Genomic DNA, 19,234 nt, shown 5'->3' with positions numbered 1-19,234 from the left:
TCCTTACTTTTATACACTATACCTCTCGAGATGAATGCCAACATAGCATTCGCTTTCTTAACCACCGATCCAATCTGGTGGTTAACTTTTAAGGTATCTTGTATGAGTACCCCCAAGTCCCTTTGTACTACCGCACTATCAATCTTCTCTCCTTCTAGATAATAATCTACCCGCTTATTTCTACTTCCAAAGTGTACAACTGCACATTTCTCAACATTGAATCTCATCTGCCATTTCCTTGCCCATTCTCCTAAACTGTCTAGGTCCCTCTGCATTCTTTCTATTTCCTCTATGCTCCCTACTCCTCCACTTATCTTGGTGTCATCCGCAAACTTAGCCACACAACCATTTATTCCATCATCCAAATCATTGATGTACAAGGTAAAAAGGAAAGGCCCCAACACCGACCCTTGCGGCACACCACTAGTAACCGGTAACCAACCAGAACGAGATCCTTTTATTTCCACCCTTTGCTTCCTGCCAACCAGCCAATTCTCCACCCATTTTGCTACCCTGCCCATAATTCCATGACCTCTCATCTTATTAATCAGTCTCTTGTGAGGCACCTTATCGAAGGCCTTTTGAAAGTCTAAATACACAACATCTACCACCTCTCCCTTATCTACCCTACCTGTGATTTCTTCAAAAAACTCCAATAGGTTGGTCAGACAGGACCTCCCCTTCACAAAACCATGTTGACTAGGTCCTATCTTGCCTTGCGCCTCTAGGTATTCGGTAACCTCCTCCTTGAGGATAGACTCCAATAATTTTCCCACCACTGACGTCAGACTAATAGGTCTGTAATTGCCTTTGTGCTGCCTCCCACCTTTCTTATACAACGGAACTACATTCGCTACCCTCCAGTCCTCCGGAACCATGCCAGAATCTATCGATTCCTGAAAAATAATCGCCAACGCCTCCGCTATCTCCACAGCCACCTCCTTCAGAACCCGGGGATGCACCTCATCCGGTCCGGGAGACTTATCAGCCTTAAGCCCCTTTAGTTTTCCAAGCACCTTCTCCCTATTAATCTCAATTGAACTCAGCTCCAATTCGTGAGACTCCTGACTAACGGGCACATTGCTTATGTCCTCCACGGTGAAGACCGATGCAAAATATTCATTCAATTCCCTTGCCATCTCACTATCATCCATTATAATACCTCCTGCACCGTTATCAATTGGTCCTATGTCAACCCGTGTCTCTCTTTTATTCCTTATGTATTTAAAAAAACTCTTAGAATCCTTCCGAATGTTGTCCGCCAGCTTCCTTTCGTAACTCATCTTTGCTTTCCTAATGACCTTCTTAGTTTCTCTCTGCAGATTTTTAAAATCGTTCCAATCTTCTGTTTTCCCACTAATTTTTGCTACTTTGTACGCCGCCCCTTTTGCTTTTATTTTATCCTTCACCTCCCTCGTTATCCACATTCAAAACCTTTTTTCTTGGAATATATCTGTCCTGCATTGTCCTTATTTCCTGTAGAAATTTCTTCCATTTTTCCTCTGCCGTCCCTCCAGCTAACTTACTCCTCCAATCAATTTGGGCCAACTCATCTCTCATACCTTTGTAATTTCCCTTATTCCACTGAAATATCGATACACCAGTTATCAGCTTCTCCTTCTCAAACTTGAAACTAAACTCAATCATATTGTGATCACTTGTTCCCAGTGGTTCCTTTACCTTTAGTTCCCTAATCACCTCGGGTTCACTACACAGCACCCAATCCAAAACAGCCGATCCCCTGGTGGGCTCCTCAATAAGTTGCTCCAGAAAAACATCCCTTAGACATTCCACAAACTCACTCTCCTGAGTACTACCGCCTTGCTGCATTTCCCAGTCCACCTTCATGTTAAAATCCCCCATAATTATCTTCACATTGTCACTCTGACATGCTTTTTCTATCTCAATCTGCAACTTATGGTCCACTTCCTGACTGCTGTTTGGGGGCCTATATATGACTGCTATTATTGTTCTTTTACCCTTGCTATTTCTCAGCTCCACCCATAAGGATTCCACCTCCTCTGACCCAATGTCCTTCCTTTCTATTGATTTTATATCGCTACTAACCATCATGGCCACACCTCCCCCTCTGCCTACCCTCCTATCCTTCCTATATACTGTATACCCCTTGACATTCAGTTCCCAATCACATCCATCATGAAGCCACGACTCAGTGATTGCAACGATGTCATATTTATTAACCTGTAGTTGTGCCACTAGGTCATCTACTTTATTCCTGATGCTACGTGCATTTAAATATAGTATGTTTAGACTGGTATCTGCTATTGATTTTATTGTACCTCTATTGATCAGCAGATTATCCTGACTTTCTACCTGTCCATCCTTCTTACTATCTTCGCTACCTACTATCTTAGACATGTTCGTGTAGACCTCATCCCCTATCCTAACATTCGGTATCCGAACATCCTCATCCCCGATCCTAACATTCTGTATCCTAACATCCGGATTTGTTGTACTTCTATTATTCAGTAAATTATCCTGACTTATCACCTGCCTGTCATTCTTGCCATCCTCAATGGATTCGTTTCTATACACTTTCTCCCTCACCTTAGCATCTGAACACCACACTTCTGGACTTCTGGACTTCAGTAGTCCAGGGTCTCTGGTTCATCCATAGTTTCCGATTCGGGAATACCTGGATTGACCTCTTCGGTACACAGTCCTCGGCACACACTAATAAACTCCATGACGGTGGTGCAGAGTATGGGCCAAGTGTGTGGCAATGCCAGAGACCAGAATGTGCGGCTGGAGCCAGGGTTTGGAGCGTGGGTTCAATGTGCAGACAACACCAGGGTCTTGAATGACTGTACTTTTTCAGCTTGTTTTGACAATCCTGACCTCAGGTGCTGTCTCTGTGGAGTTTGCTCGTTCTCTCTGTGACCACTTGGATATTCTCTGAGAGCTCTGGTTTCTCCCACATCCTATAGACCTGCCAGTTGGTAGATTAATTGGCTTCTGTAAATTGCCTCTAGTGAATTGGTACATGGTAGAATCATTGGAGGGAATTGATGGGAATATCGGACTAATGTAGGATTAGCATAAATGGGTGGTTGATGGTCAGCGTAGGCTTGATGGACCCAAGGCCTTTTTCCACACTGATTCCTTCTATGGCACTAAATTGAAACTTTAAGTTGTTACTTCAGTGGAGAGAGTGACTTATGTAATGTCATTTCAGCCTTAGTGTCATTGATAATATCCTTAGTGGTATCTGTGTTGCTGTTATCTGCAGGAAGTCTTTGCCCCTATCCTTCATGAATAATGAGGAAAACCACTAAGCCCTCAGGCACAATGATTCTTGATTACTCATAATTGTATCCAAATGTAACAAAATTCTTATGAGGTATGCAGTGGAGGGACTTGCACAAGAAATAGAAGAATCAAGCTTGTCCAGCTCTGATAAAAGGTTTTCAATATTAAACATAACTCTGTTTCTTTCTCCACGTGCTGCCTGTCATGCTGTATATTTCTATCATTCTGGTTTTATTTCAGATTTCCAGCAGCTGCTTTGTTGGTTTTTTTTAAATGGGCTTGGATTTTGATTATTCATCAACTCAAAGCATTGTATCTCTAATGTGATTTGTTCTCTTGTCTGAAATTGTGGCTGCAGATATGGTATTGATCAATGCAGATCCTCCAGCTGTGGAATTTGGACAGCCTTTGGTGGTGAATTGCAGTGCAACTTGTTTAGCGCAATCAATAGTAATGGAAGGAATAAAAGATAAAAATCCCAAAAAACAAAATCAATGGCTGGTACACTCTTCCCCAACAATTCAGTCATGGTCTGTTTCAGTGACATGTCAGGTGAAATGCTCATCTGGACAAGTGAATATCAGCACGAAAATGGTAACCGTCTACAGTAAGTAAAACAAGTTTTTTTTTACACAAAAGGAAAATGTAATTGATGGAAAAACAGTTTAGCAATGTGCTGAAAATGCCTACTTTAAATCTGATTAGAGCTGGTGTTGATAAATTGCTGCAGTATGGTAGAAAGGACAAAAAGTAACCCCGATTTCAGCTGGGGTTATAGAATGTCATCAACTAAAGGAGAAACAAAGTAGGTAGAGCTTTCAAATGTGCAATTTTACTGCCTACATTGATGTAGAATTTAGTATAGAGATGCACGTTGTAACTGAGCTGGCTTTAAAATCCTTCATATTAAGGAACATGCTTGGCCTCAATCCAATCAAGCAATTTGGCTTATAATTATAATTAAAAAAGTACACAAGATTTTTTTTCAAGTTATGCATTACAAGATACAGTGTAAATGTGTATCTATCAGCCATCCTTCTGTTAGACTATAAAGTCGGTCGCCATCCTTCCTACTGGCTCAAGAGCTCTAATCAATGCATGGGAGGAAGGACAGAATCTATCTATTCCACCCACCACCCACAGCCAATCTCCAGGTTTCCAGGTAATACAACCCTTGGTTTGGATTCCAGCTACCATTTGATCTGCTGGTGCCTGTGGGAGAGAAAAAAGGAGAAAGGCAAAATGAAGAGATGGGAAGAGGGTGTGAGAAAAAAGATGGGGTGACAGGGTGGCAGGATGGAGAAGGGAAGAGAGAGGAAAAAGGAGAGAAACAGATGGAGGGGGCTAAGGGGGAAGATAGCATAGGACCCGACTGCAGGACTAGTGGAAAGTTCTGTCTACCTCCCTCCAATAACCTTGCTCCATGAAATGACTGAACTATTTTTTAATGGCCCAGCCCCTAACCTTTTCCCATCTTTCACATTACATTGAAGAAGAGCTGACTGAGACTTATACGCAAGAGAGCCATGGAATCCCAGTCACTGAATATATTCAAAGCAGAAATTGATGGATTATTGGACGTTAAGGGAATAAAGGGATATGGGTTTTGTACAGGAAATACAAGGAGTTCTCCACACCAGCTATGCTAAAGATTGTTTGAGTATTAAATTGAAGACAATCTCAGAGATTGAATTTCAAATATTTCCCCACAGACTTAGCCTGTCCAAGAGTGAAACAAGTTTATGCATAGGCTGTTAAGCACAGCTTTACAAGAAAACAGAAAATGCTGGAAACAATCAGCAGTCAGAGAAGAACAACAGTTAACATTTCAGGTTGAGGACATATCTCCCTGAAACATTAACTCTCTTTTTCCACCCAAGTATTGAGACTTTCCAGCCTTTGTTTTATTTCAGATTTAGAGTATTTGCATTTTGTTTTGAAATTCTCAGCTTTACAAGTATCTGCTTTATTATGGGGTGGTGAGGAAATGCAACCAAAGATGTAATTCGAAAGAAGAGTTCAACTGAAAACATTGAAAGCCACTGAGTAACATAAATAAATGGGAGGAAACCATGGAGGGATTTGAAAGGGTTTTATTCGGCCAACAATGTGACTCACTGAGCATCAGGAAGATTTTCAAATTTTCATCATCACTTGCCACATTATTGTACAATGTGATGGAAATTCATGAGAATTTCCATCTTTAAATACCGGTGGATTTTTAAAACTTTTGAACAATATAGTTCAAATTAAAGATGGATCTAACCCAGGTCAAATTAAAGCTCATCCACTAAGGGTTCAATAATAGATATTGTCAACGCATTGACTAAGGACCAGATTCTCTATAAATGGAGTGTATATTGTAAACTATTTCAGTAATCTTCAGTGGGAAACAGATTACTATGAGAGGTAGCTTTATTAATATTCTTAATGATAGCAATGATTTCAGTTGTTCTAAGATTTGATTTGGGGAAACAGTTTAAAGTTTCCCCAAATCAAACTTTAACGCTAATTCTCAATGCAGGTGAATGAAGCACAAAACACATGTGACCACTGCATTCCAGGGAGGGCTGTGTTTCTAGAGAACAATATGTCATGAAGCCACATTATCTGCACATACATCATGAAATGAGTGTTGAAAAAAAGTTGTGTTATTTTACTCCCACCACCCCCCCCCCAACATAAATTCTGTTAGAACAAGTTTTATTCTGTATCTCAAATTTTTGAGTGGTGATTTATGAATTCTGTTAAGGGCAAATTACCATTACCCAAATGGCCATAACACGTTCAAAGTCTGCTTCCACTGCCCTCTGAAGAAGAGGTCCAAAGACTCACGACACTCAGAGCAAAAAAAATTCTCCTCGTCTCTGTCTTGTAGGTGTCTCACTATTTTTAAATCAGTGACCCCTTAACTTTTTATTCTCCCGTAAGAGCAAACTTTCAACCTGTCAAGATCCCTCAGGATTTTCTGCGCTTCAATCATACCCCCTCACTCACCTTAACTCCAGCAGATACAAGCCTAACCTATCCAACTGTTTCATCATAAAACAACATGCCCATGTCAGGTATATCTAGGCACAATTCTTAATGATACAATAATGAATTCAACAATTTCAGATAACCAGCATTTTCTGTCTGTATTAGAAGTGGCCAGTTCCGATGGAAAGTCATCCACCTGTAACATTAACTCAGGTTTCTTGCTCTTCACAGATGTTACCTGACCTGCTGGGTTTTTTCAGTATTCTTATATTTCAGGTTTTCACCAACTGCTGTGTCCTGCCCTCATCTCATCCACTTCCCACTATTTACATCTGTTCCAGCCATGATTAACAAGGATATATCACCCTCTCTTACACGCCACTTACAGAATTTGTGTAATCTGGATTCTCTTCATCTCCACCCTCGCACAGACATTCACTCTGTTCTCTCCATCTTCCACTTTCTCTGGAACTTAAAGCACATCTGTGTTCTTACTTTTCTAGTTCTGATGAAAGACCTGAAGCATTAATTCTGTTCCTCAATCAACAGATCCTGCCTGAATATTGCAAGCACTTTCTATTTTTAATCAGCATCTAACACTTCCTGAACCTCATGTCACGAACAAGCAACAAAAGAAACACACTGAGCATGATTCAGTGTTAAAAACTATTTTATTAATCACTACTTATGATAATAAGTAAAATAAAAGTAAAAATGTTAGTATGTTAGAATTCAAAAATGTTAAACCTGGAACGTTAACCCCAAAACTAAACTCTTCGTGTGTGTGTGTGACAAAGTCCCAAACTCCAAGTTCCGGAATGGTTCTTAAAGTTCAGTTCCGCAAGCCATAAGGTGAAACATGAGCAAGGGCTTCTTCAACAACCACCGTTGTCTGAAGATAAGATGTAGACGTAGAGAAACATAGAGAGAGTAAATACGAAATCCAAATGTTCCATGATGGAACCCAAGCGACACTTCAGTGTTTACTCGGTGGTGACTTCCTCACCCCGAAAAGCATCCGAATCGTGGTCGTCCACACACAAATACCTGTGTCCTTCTACAGGTCAGCAACAAAGTGAACTCCATCGGATTACTTCCAACTTCCATACATGGATTTCTGCGGCAGACACAGTTATTGTTTCTCATCCATCGATAGAGAAAACTAGCAGGCTGGTGTCTCTCTCCCTTCTCTCTCTCTCTTCTTCTAACTTCTACAACAACGTCATTACATCCTTTATCTTCTATTGACGTAAGCACGCCCCACACACACATACACACACACTCTCTATCTTAAAGGGACTTTCACTGAGTCCGTAACACTCAGAACTCTGCATTATCAACAAATCTGAGTACCCACTCAGCTTCATATTCTTTATTAAAGGAAAAGGGTGATCTCCTACTTTGAGTAGATGGAATCAATGACCTACCCAATGCTGTAGTAAGCACCAAATTGAAAAATTGTTTAGATCAACTGCTATAAGGTAGAGCTTCACCAATAGAATACCACAGACCTCCATGCCATAAACTTCTACGATTCTGTTACTGACTTGAAAAAGCTAAACCTCTTAAGATATTGTCCTTGAAGAGATTGAGATAGGAGGATGGATCCCTGTACACTCTGCAGGTGTGAACTCTTGCCTCAACTCTATCACTAGGCCCCAACGTTACAATGACCCTAATATTTCAATATGATCCTGATTGCTTGAATTCTACCACTCCCCACTGTATCCCCAAAACACCACTCTCCTTCAACTGCATCCAGCTACCCTATCCTACTTGTTTTCCTCTGCTATCTTCATAAAATAATAAAGGGCCTCATCTGCAATTATAAACTCTTTCTGAAATGCACAAAGGCTGAACTTCGTGCACCATAGACAGCATAAAACATCCTTCACCAACCCTACTCCTGTCTCAAGTAGTGCCAGTTATTAAATCCTGTGTGGTATTAAAGAGCTTCCAGGCCACTTTATGTCATTGTTATCAGTACTGATTTCAGTACTTGTGGTCAGGGTGTCAGGTTGGTGCATTCAGTACAGTTTGAAGAAAGTAACTGAAATAGAACACATAGTAGAGTACATTTGATAATAGACTTTTGTGGATGGAAATTCTATTGCACACAGAGACCATTAGCATGCTGAGTATTGTTTTGAAGGAACAGTAAAACTAGTTGTGTTCAAATACAGACTGTTCCAATGATTACTGTCAACTGTGATTCTCCTTTAACAGGTCGAGACTTAAATATTAATTCCCCTCCTGAAGCACTGGAAATTAATAAAACATATAGCCTTGAATGTATCGGTCCCAGGGTCTATCCTAATAATAAGCTCATACTAAAATGGCTAAGAGGAAGTGAGATTGTTCAGTATAATTCCACAGAAGAAGAAGGTATTTCGAATCAGGATAAACGATTAAGGAACGTCTTTCATTTTACTGCAAGATCTTCAGATGACGGACAGGTGTATACCTGTTTAGCAGAAGTGAACTTGGGCTCTAACACCACGTTACCAATCACAAACTCCTCGGTGACAATGCAAACTTACCGTAAGTTCCATTTGAACAATTATTTATTGGTTCATTTTCTATATTATTCTTAGATTAGTAAAGGAATTTATCACCGAGGTCTTGAATGTGGCTGTAATCTGTTCTACAGCAGTAATTAGTAGGTGGTACAATGTAGAGATGAACAATTAAAACTGACAGTAGGACAGAAAAGGGTTGTAGACCAACTCTTCTGTGATGTGATCTTTGACTAAATTGCAGAGGATAAAAAATAGGATGCTATATCTGCCAACCAATAATATAAACAGATCCTATTGATTTATATCAATTAAACTTCAAAGGTAAACCCCAAAGAAACAGTGAGATTTCTCAATTCAAAACAGAACATTAGGCAGGAATGTGGATTTACTTTCATATAGAGTTGAAAGGGAAAAAAATAAATCTATGTAAGGAGGTTGTTACAATTATGTTGTTGTTAAATGAGGTAACGGGAGAGGATGCTCTGTATAGCATAAAGACTGCCATGGATCCACTGGGCTGAAAGAGCTGTTTCTGCACTAAGTTCTGCATAATTTAAAGTACAAAGACTAAAACTGAAAAAGGAACTACAGACAATCTCCAAGTTAAGAACACCTGACTTATGGACACCCCTACATACGGACAAGCTCCCATAATTTTATTAAACTCAGAAGTCCAACGTACAAACATACGTTCATCTCTACGACTGGCAGAACTACATTCCTCTCTCTCTCTCTCCCCCTACTTTTAGTAATTGTTCCTTCTTATCTTACCCATGGTCCTATCCCCTCCCCAGCTACAGGAAACATTCTCACTGCATCCAGCCTGTCAAACCAAGTCAGAGTTTTGTACGTTTCAGTTAGATCTCCTTTCTTTCTACCAAACTCTAATGACTACAGGCCTCACTGACCTAATCTGTCCTCACATGACAGTCATGCCATCAGGTTGATGAATCTTTGCTCTACTGCCCATATGGCAAGTACATTTTTTCTTAGGTAAGACATCCAAAATTGTACTTATTACCCCAGGCGTGGTTTCACCATTGTATCAAGACTTCTTTGCTCCTGTATCCAAAATGTCTTGTAATAAAAAGCCAACAAACCATTTGCCTTTTTCACTACTTGCCATACATGAATTTGATTGAGGACAATATGCTGATAAGAAACTCCTCTGAATCTTTGTGAATAATATTGTGGTATCTTTTCCTTCCATTTGAGAAGGTAAATAGTGTCTCATTTTAAGATACCAACCATTGACTAAAACCTTATCTTAACCAGAGTGATTTTGAAACTACTTAAGGAACAGAAAGGACAAGTGACCTGCATGACTCCTTTTCCGACCTCTTCTAGTCATTGAATTTTTTGATGGTACTGCTCTACTGTCTTTGAAATTAGAATGATCATATTCAGCAGTGGCATGTTCCTACACATGGTATGAGAGATCTTTTGAGAAGATTTCAAACCATAAACTCTCATCAACATTGTCACTCCTTTGCAGAAGCACAATTAAAGCACTCCAAATACTTATTGAATGCCTTTTTGCTGACAACCAATTCAAACATTGTAAAAACACTAAAGATTGATAAAATTCTAAATCTTCAAACACATCTCTTTTCCACTATCCTCATTATGCACCACTTCTGTGCTCTCCACAGCAAAACAAAACCTTTCCTACAGTATTATCTCCAAGCCATCACAGATTTTCCTTAAGTCACCATAGTTGATTACTTTGAAAAGCAGGGTTGAGATGTAATGTGTGCTAGAACATAAGACCATAGGAACAGGAGTAAGCCACTTGTCTTCTCAAGCCTACCCCACCATTAAATATGATCATGGCCGATCTGCCCTAAACCTCATCTCCTCTTCTGTGCATATTGCCAATTACCCTCGATTTCCTTTAATGCACATAATAATTTTGAATTATTTGTTAAAAAAATAATCTGGTGTAAATAAATTGACTTTTTATGGAGGGGGCATCTTTAAAAGCATACATCGTCAAGGTCCTGCAGTAATTATATCAATATGCTGCCTAGCTTTGGAAGAATGGTAAGCCCTAATTATAGGTGGTCATAATGATACAGGCAATTTTCACAAAAAACACCAATTTCCATATTTACAATGGTACCTCCAGGCACGGAAGTTAAAACCAGAGATAATTATTACAAAATCAACTGAAAGACATTTCTCATTTCCATTTACTTAACTTTAATCCATTTTCTTTTCTTTCACAGATAAACCTAGAAGCATAATTATATTAGCAAATAACCAAACCATCTCAGAGTCACCAATACATTTGAGTGATGGTGATAGCATCACATTAGTTTGTGATGCACAAGGAAACCCGAAACCAACATTAAAATGGGAATACTCAAAAAAACATAATACAGTGAACAATTCTTCTGCAGTCCTCCATATTTCTAATGCCACAACAGAAAATAATGGAATATACAAATGTATTGCTACTAATAAATTTGGAACTGAAGAAAAGAAGGTGGACATCAAAGTTACAGGTCAGTTTGAAAACATGACGTTTGTTGATTAAAACATTTACCATCATCCCTGAAATTTAAACTTCTGCCAAAAAAAATTAAACCTAAGCACTGGTTTCTATATTACTTTTTAAAAAAATTCCCTGTATAAGGGGACCCTGCAACACCCTGAGCTGAAAGATCAGACATAAAATGCTCCCATGCCTCTCACTTCCAGTTTGCATACCAACATATGTGGTTCATTACCCTTCCCTTCACTTGGGGGAACATTTTGGCCCTACTATACATTTTAACCAACTTGGTTGCATCAACTCTAGAATAGTGTGTATGCAATGCCTTGATGCTTACTGTATATCCACCATTTTAAGACATATTCCCAGTTTCTGTTGATTCATAATTTAGTTTCATAACTAACAACACTATTAATGCACATTTTAAAAAATTGAACACTAGCTACTTGTGCGGCTAATTAAAGGATGTGTGGACCCAGTGACCAGTATAGCTCAACAAATTCAACACAAGATTATGAATGGATCTGGATCAGTGTTCTGACACAAATATTCATGTGGTTGGGCACATAATACAATAGCTCAGAACATTAAAACACAGGTAAAAATAGAATGCTGGATCTGGACTCATGGCAATTTTCACTGTTAATGTTATTATGTTGAATTGGCTGTAATCTAGAAGTATGAGCGAATCCATATCAGTCCCCTTCAAACTCATTGGGTTTCAGCTGAATTACATTGAGTCATGATTACAAGGTATTAGTAGTAATGGTAGAGCCTAAAGTAGAGATGGGCTTCATCCCCATTTTGAAAGTATGCGGGCTTAGTGATGACAAAGTATTATATTTGCACACCAGTAAATTATGCAGGATGATGAGGTTATTTACAACCTGGTTCAGCCCCAGCAAGAGAATAGAGTCAGGCCCAATGAAATGGTGTTTCTGGCTTTGTCCAAATGTAGAAACTTCAATTAAACAATTTCCAACTCACCCTTAATTAAATGACAAAAATACAGGCAAACAATAGATACATTTGAGGAAAGTAGGGAAGAGATAGAAATAGGGTGTCAATTTCATATATAAAGAGGCTGATCCTTAGGGATATTACTGAGGAGAAACACACAGAAGATGGATTTATGACATTGCTGGAGAAGGGCTGGAATAGGCAGAATAGAACCATATAAAAAGTACAATAAAGTTGGATTCCACTGTACTGGTACAGAAGGTAAACTGGGTTGAGCACTAAAGTGATTGAGGAGGATGAAGAAAAACAAAACATCATGGTCATTATTCCTTGTGATAAGAGCAAGAATATCTCAGTATTCTGAGAAGCCTGGGAACAGAACTAAATATTCAAGCAAGTATTTGAGGGTTATGTGGAGGAAATTACATCTTGGAAAGGAAGTTTGATGTTGAACCTGTAATTAGGAAAGATGAGCAGGCAGGTGTATACTTTTTGACAAGGGAGATAATGGAGTTCTGAACAGGAATAGGGAAAAGTGGCTGATTGCAATAACAGATATCACATGGATCAATAAAGGTATTTTGAGATTCGTTATTTAGCGGTAAGGGTAATTAAGGCAGGCACAGTTGGTCGCAAGAGGAAGCTACAATGTCTCTAGATCAGGGCTTTGAGTATATGTGTGGTGAATAACATGGTCATCTAATTATATTCTGAGTGTGCTAAAGTTTGAAGCCTTCAGGTCTTATACAAAGGTGAATCCATATAGACATCTAGAAGGATCTAGGTGGTGAGGTAGAAGGACATCAAAGGGATAATTAATCAATAGGATGCCAGAACATCTATCACAATTAGTTTGCTTTTTAAGCTGGGTTGAATGCTGGGGACTCTATAGAGGCTGTATTTCCAACAGAGAAAGTGAAGAGAGAGCTGATGTTATTCCACACTGAGCAGCAACCGACCAAAGCAGTGGAGGGGAAACAAACTGTATTAAACCCAGAGAGATACAGCAGGATTACGAATGTAAAATGATCCCTTTATGAATTAGAGGAAGTAGCGCACAGTTGGATGATCTGCCCCAGGCCTCAACTCCTCTTCTATGCCAGCTCCCCATTGCTCTGAATTCCCCAATCTTTCAAAAATGTATCTGCCATCAAGAGTCACAGATCTTGAATCAACCATATAGCAGAAAGTTTGCCACAGTTATTAAATGATAAATGAAATGCTGACAATAGTCAGATTTGCCTCACAAATGCTTCTATAGACACCTCAACTATCTATAAATTAACAGGCTGGTTGTTAAGATCAAGTTCTAGAAAAACAGAAATATTTTAAACTAAATATTTAGAAAACCAGACAAGTGACTTCACTTGCCATCTTAAATTCAGTTCCCGTGTCACTGCTCTCATTCCTTACCCTGGCTTCATTCTGAAACTAACCAAAGAGGAGCTTTGGATCACCTATCCATGCCACACTTTCACCAACCTAACACTGCCTGATTCTGCTACTAAAATCCTTGTCCTTTTTTTTAAACTGCTATTTTTGTCTATTCCAAGTCTCCTGGCCAGTCTCTCTCATTTCACTCTCTATACGTTTCATATCATCCAAATCTATGACACACTTGTCTTAACTTGCTCCAAATTCCATTCACCCATCACCTGTGCCTCCTAACTTTGGCTCCTGGCAAAGCATTGTCTCAATTTTAAAATCCTCACCCTTGCCTCCATTGCCCCACTCCTCTATTCCTTTGCAATACTGTCCAAACCCATAACCCTCTGAGGCACCCACATTCTTCCTGCTATGACTCCTTCTCAGGATCTGGCAACCCTAAACAAGCCTGATGGGATACGATCAGGGCAGGTGTCTACAGTAAAATTCTGATTATCCAGCACACTCAGGTCTTTGGTGGTGCCAGTCTAGCCGATTTTCTAGACTGTTGCCAAATTTAATTTTATTAATACCCCAATGCAATTTTAAAATCACTTTTTTAAAAATGTTACACAGTACCATGATAAATTTCCCAGTGAACCTGGGAAAGAGACCTTGGTCAGTTTAAAGAGAGCAAGAAAAAATGGGGCCATGGCAAGTTGATTGAGAGCATGGGAACCAAGGCCAAGATGAGTCAAAAGGGGGTATGGGAACCAGGGCCCTGGCAACTTTGAGTGCAGGAACTGGGCATCGGTGAGTGGGAAGGAAAGTGTAGGAATTAGGGGGCCCTGATGAGTCAGAAGAGAGAGTGGCAAAAAAAATTATTACCTAGTGAACCAGATGCCAAGCCATTGGGATTCCTAAATGGTTGAGTAGTGGATTATTGGAGTTTTACTGAATTTTATTAAAACTAGATTGGTCCTTTATCTAATTAGGTTTGATTGCGTAGTAGGAAAACAACTCTGGAATTCTTGACGTAAACCCTTTCCATCCCTTATTCCTCTTTTAAAATAGGACTTAAAGCATCAAGTTAACATCTCATGAATATTCTGTGAGAAATATTGATGCCCTGTAAGGCATCTTGGGACATCTTGCCACTCTGATCTTGGTACAATTACTTATTTATTACGACACAGAAGGAGGCCATTGAGTCCATGAGGTCCAATCCAGTTCCCAACAGAACAACTTCATTAGTCCCATTCCCTTCTCAGTATTTCCCTGTCGCCCTGCACCTTATTCTCTCTTACATGTCCATTGCTCCCCTTTGATCCTTTCTGATACATACCTCCATTGGATGTGGAAGGAAACCAGAGGACCTAGTGGAAGCCCATGCAGCCACAGGGAGAACATACAAACTCCACACAGAAAGCACCTTGAAGTCAGGATCAAACTCAGTCGTTTCCTCACAGCTCCAATGATCTAACTGTTGTCTCACTGTGTTTCATGTTATTATTGTTATTAACTGCTCTCTGTCAAGTGCTTCTGCAACTGCCAATGACTTTCAGAATGCAGTTCTGTTAGCAGCACATGGAACAAAACGTCTACCCAACATGAAATTAACATTATTATACAGTGCAGTTAACTTTACAAATAATCTTCTAATTTTCTCCACAGATAAAACTGCTATCATAGTGGCAGCAAGTATATCAGCAGTGGCCATAGCAACCCTTGCAACTGGTGCCATCATTTATTATTTGTACCAAAAAGCTCAGAAAACACAAGAATACAAATTACAAAAGGCACAGCCTCACAGTAATCCACAAGTGCCTAGTGGATAGTAAAATCTGAAAATTACTAGAAATCGTAATCTAACAAAAGAACAAAAGGGGAAAACAATTTGCATGAATTTAAAAACAGGAATTGCTGAACATGCTGGAAAAAATTATGGTGGATTTGCCCAATTCTTCTACCTGTCTGATTTAATAGCCATGGAGACACCTTATAATGAAGAACAACACATTCAGATGTTTTGAAGCTTGTAGCTTGCTTGCCTCCCCTCAGTTATTATTGGTGTATATTGCAAGATGGTTGGAGCGAGTAATTGTTTTACTGCTTTCAGTTATAGGAACAAGTTAATAAGTGGTGCATCTGTAGGATCTAATTCTGGAAATATAACATTTTGAGAGCTCTCTAATAAATGGAATAGGAAAGAGGTAGTTAACATTCCCTATAAGTATTTCTCAAATATGTACTCTACTTTTGAAGACTTCCATCTTCATATGGGGATCAAAGATTATTTACTTCCATTCCAGTGTTGTGGACTTGGAAGTGGCTAATGATACTATCCCAAATGCTCCTCCTCCAATTTGAGAGCCAAGAGGATCAAGAGAAACGAAGGAGTCAGTGGGATGTTGCATTTCTTCAAGAAGATTTTGAATCTTTCTCTGTCCACCCGGTAAACTCTTCCTGTGACAGAGTAATAAAGAGACTGTTTCAAAATGTTGGCCAGGCAAATGACATGGTCTGCCCAACATAGCTAAATGAATGTAACTGGGTCCACAAGACTGGGGATGATGGCATGGGAGAAAATGCTGATCTTCTTAGTTCACTTGGAGACTCATTTCATCATTCACAAGCAACAAGTGTCTGGAATAAACATCCGAATCAATAGTATCTATAACTTTTTCCCCCACTTGTCAGCAAACAAGTATTTTGATATGGGGTTTTAACAGATGTTCAGGAGAAGCAGTGCATGAAATCACCGTCAATTTTCTGAATGACTTATTCCTTCCTCAAATCTGTAACTTTTTTCCAACCCCACAATACCACAAGAATCCTTTGGGCTCTTCCATTTGAACTTCCCTGATTTTAATCTATTGTTGCCTTGCCTCCAGCTGTTCAAACTATAATCCCTAGAAATCCTTCCTTTAAGCTCTCCATTTCTCCTTCCTCCTTTAAAATGTTTCTTCAAAACTATTCTGTGACCTCTTTTGGCCAATCCTATCTTAACAGCATTAGGATGGGATTGGCCACCCTCCCTTTCCACCACATGAAGCCCTGAATTCATCTTTGTGGTGAAAAAGCAATTTATATACATTTCTTTCAACTGTTTACCATTTCATTATTCATAATTCTTTATCCTTTCCAGACCAAATATAGATGCAGTCTAAAAATACAAGCCTGAGCTTCCAGTAACCTGTCACTTTAATTCTCCACCACAGTCCCTCTCTAAAGCAACTCTTGTGCATTGTTCCAATACAGTTCAATGTAAACTTGGGGAGTAGCAATTCATCTTTTAATTAAGCACAAACAGCAATCTGGAATCAGAATTGAACAATTTTGGGTAATCATTCCAGGATTTTGCATTTACACCTCTTGAGACCCATCTTTTGCTCCTTTATTTGTCCCACAGTTATTTCTTCATGCCTTAGATTTTCATCTTTTTTGTTCAGGACTGCCCAACTCCAAGCATGGAGTGCTAGTTTCTGGTTGGAGTAGAAAGCCACAAAACAAAATTGTTGCCAGCATTTCCATTTGTGCCAAGAACCAACACACAGACTAACAGGATATGTGCAGTGACACCAAACACACACAACAATTAACTGAAATTACTTGCACAAAGGAATATTTGGGATGTTGGGCAAGGGATTAAACAGAAGGTCACTTAAGAGAACATGGAAGTAGGTCTTAACTGGAGGACTGAGGCTTTCTTTGCCATCAGTTAAATGCCCCATCCCGCCAGAGTACAAGATTTCCATCTTCCTTACTTGGGTGTTTTCTTTAACTTTCCATTGATACCAGTAACCCTACTGTCATAACCCATTCATGCACACCCACCATCTGCCTACTTGCCCAACTCCAGAGAGACCTTCTGTTTGATCCCTTGCCTAATATCCCAAGTGATCCTTTCCCCAACCTGCTTAACCCACAATGGCCAAAGACCATCCATTTTTATCTTTTCTTCCCTTCCTACTTTCTCTTCTCCTATACTTTGCAACCTGTTACATATCAAACTTCTGGCAGATCTGTTGAAAGATCATTGACTTGAAATGTTAATTCTGTTTCTCTTTCACAGATGCTGCCTGATCTGTTGTGTATTTGCAACATTTTCTAGTTTATTTCTAATATTTATTTGTGGCTCATTGTTAAGTTTTGTTTTATAGTGCTATTTTGATCTGACTTAGGCTGTTTTAATTCATTAAAGGCACCTCCCAAATTCAAGTTGTTGTTATTGAATTTTTAATTTGCCATTTGGCTGACAACCATTAAAATGATAAGATCATAAGAAATAGGTGCAAGTGTAGGCCAGTCATAAAGATCACAGCTGAACTTCTACCCCATGCCATTTTCCCACATTATCACTATTTCCTTTGATATCCAGAAATCTTTTGATTCCTCAAATGAGTTCAATAACTGAACAGGGTAGAGAATCTCAAAGAGTCCTCATTGCAATCCTAAATGGACTACCCTTTATTCTGAGACTGTGATCTTGGGTGCTAGATTTCCCACCCAGGAGAAACATCTTGCCTGCATTCAACTTGTTGAGCTCTGTAAGGAATGTATAAGTTCGATTAAGATCTCCCATCTTTCTTCCAAATGTTAGAGAATACAAACCTAGTCTACTTAATGTCTCATGAGGAGACCTTCCATCCTTGGAATTGCTCTAATGAATCTTGCCTGCACTCCATCTGTAGCATATTTCTCTTTTTTAAGCTAAACTGTACACATTGCACCAAATGTGGCTTCACTAAGGTCCTATATAATTGTTTTACTCCTGTACTAAACCCTCTTACAGTAAAGGTCAACATACAATTTACCTTCCTAAACACTTGCTATACCTGCATATTGGCTTTCAGTGATTTGTGTACAATGACACACAATGAAACAACAAATTTCATGACATACGTCAGTGATGATAAATCTGATTCTGAGGTCCCAACAATGCCAAATCTTTCACTATTAAAAAAAACCTCCACTTTTCTGTTTGTGCACCATGTAATGTTCTTAACCAATCACTTAGACACATGTAGTGTTCTTACCCAATCACTTAGCTTGTCCATATCCCTATCAAACCTCTTTACTACCTCCTCCCTACCTAGAATCTCACCTAGTTCTGCATCATCAGTATAGTTGTATTTATGACACTTGGTCCCCTCAGACAAATTATTGATACTGTATAGATCATGAATAGTTGGTACTCAAGTACCAATCCCTGCAGTACCCCATTAGTCACAGCCCGAGAAAAATCTGTTTACTCCCACTCTTTGCTTACTGTCCAACAATTAACTCAATTCTTATGCAACTCGGTCATTATTTTAGCCCCAATTCCATATGCTCTAATCTTGTTGACCAACTTCCTGTGTAGGACCTATTGAAAGTTTTCTGAAAATCCAAATACAAAAAAACTTGCAGCATTCATTATGCGAATGTCTTGTTAATCTGTAAATGATTATTTTTTTCTTATTCACTTTTCATTTAACTTTAAAAGGAACACAATTACTGCTTGGATATTTGATTGCTTGAAAGCCTGTATGTCAGGGGCCTTATTTTGTTTCTCAGTAATAAACTGGGGATGAGATTTGAGGCTTCAACAATCATTTGTGTGATTGCTGATGAATAGCTAGCTTTTATAACGTTGACATGA

General features: G+C 39.2%; 1 protein-coding gene across 2 annotated transcripts in view; it reads left to right on the top strand.

The window, feature by feature from the left end:
* icam3 (intercellular adhesion molecule 3) overlaps nt 1-17,811 on the top strand; it is a 75,218-nt gene extending 57,407 nt beyond the window's left edge. For both annotated transcript variants that reach the window (XM_052041926.1, XM_052041925.1), the window contains exons 2-5: nt 3,629-3,877; nt 8,476-8,790; nt 10,997-11,275; nt 15,265-17,811. In XM_052041926.1, the coding sequence (XP_051897886.1) occupies nt 3,631-3,877; nt 8,476-8,790; nt 10,997-11,275; nt 15,265-15,428 (1,005 nt within the window). In that variant the 5' untranslated portion in view covers nt 3,629-3,630 and the 3' untranslated portion in view covers nt 15,429-17,811. The remainder of the gene's footprint in view (nt 1-3,628; nt 3,878-8,475; nt 8,791-10,996; nt 11,276-15,264) is intronic.
* The last annotated feature ends 1,423 nt before the right edge of the window (nt 17,812-19,234 follow it).

This window comes from Pristis pectinata, chromosome 31 (genome assembly GCF_009764475.1).
Source record: "Pristis pectinata isolate sPriPec2 chromosome 31, sPriPec2.1.pri, whole genome shotgun sequence".
NCBI classification, from domain to species: Eukaryota; Metazoa; Chordata; class Chondrichthyes; order Rhinopristiformes; family Pristidae; genus Pristis; species Pristis pectinata.
This window is presented reverse-complemented; position numbering and strand designations above follow the sequence as displayed.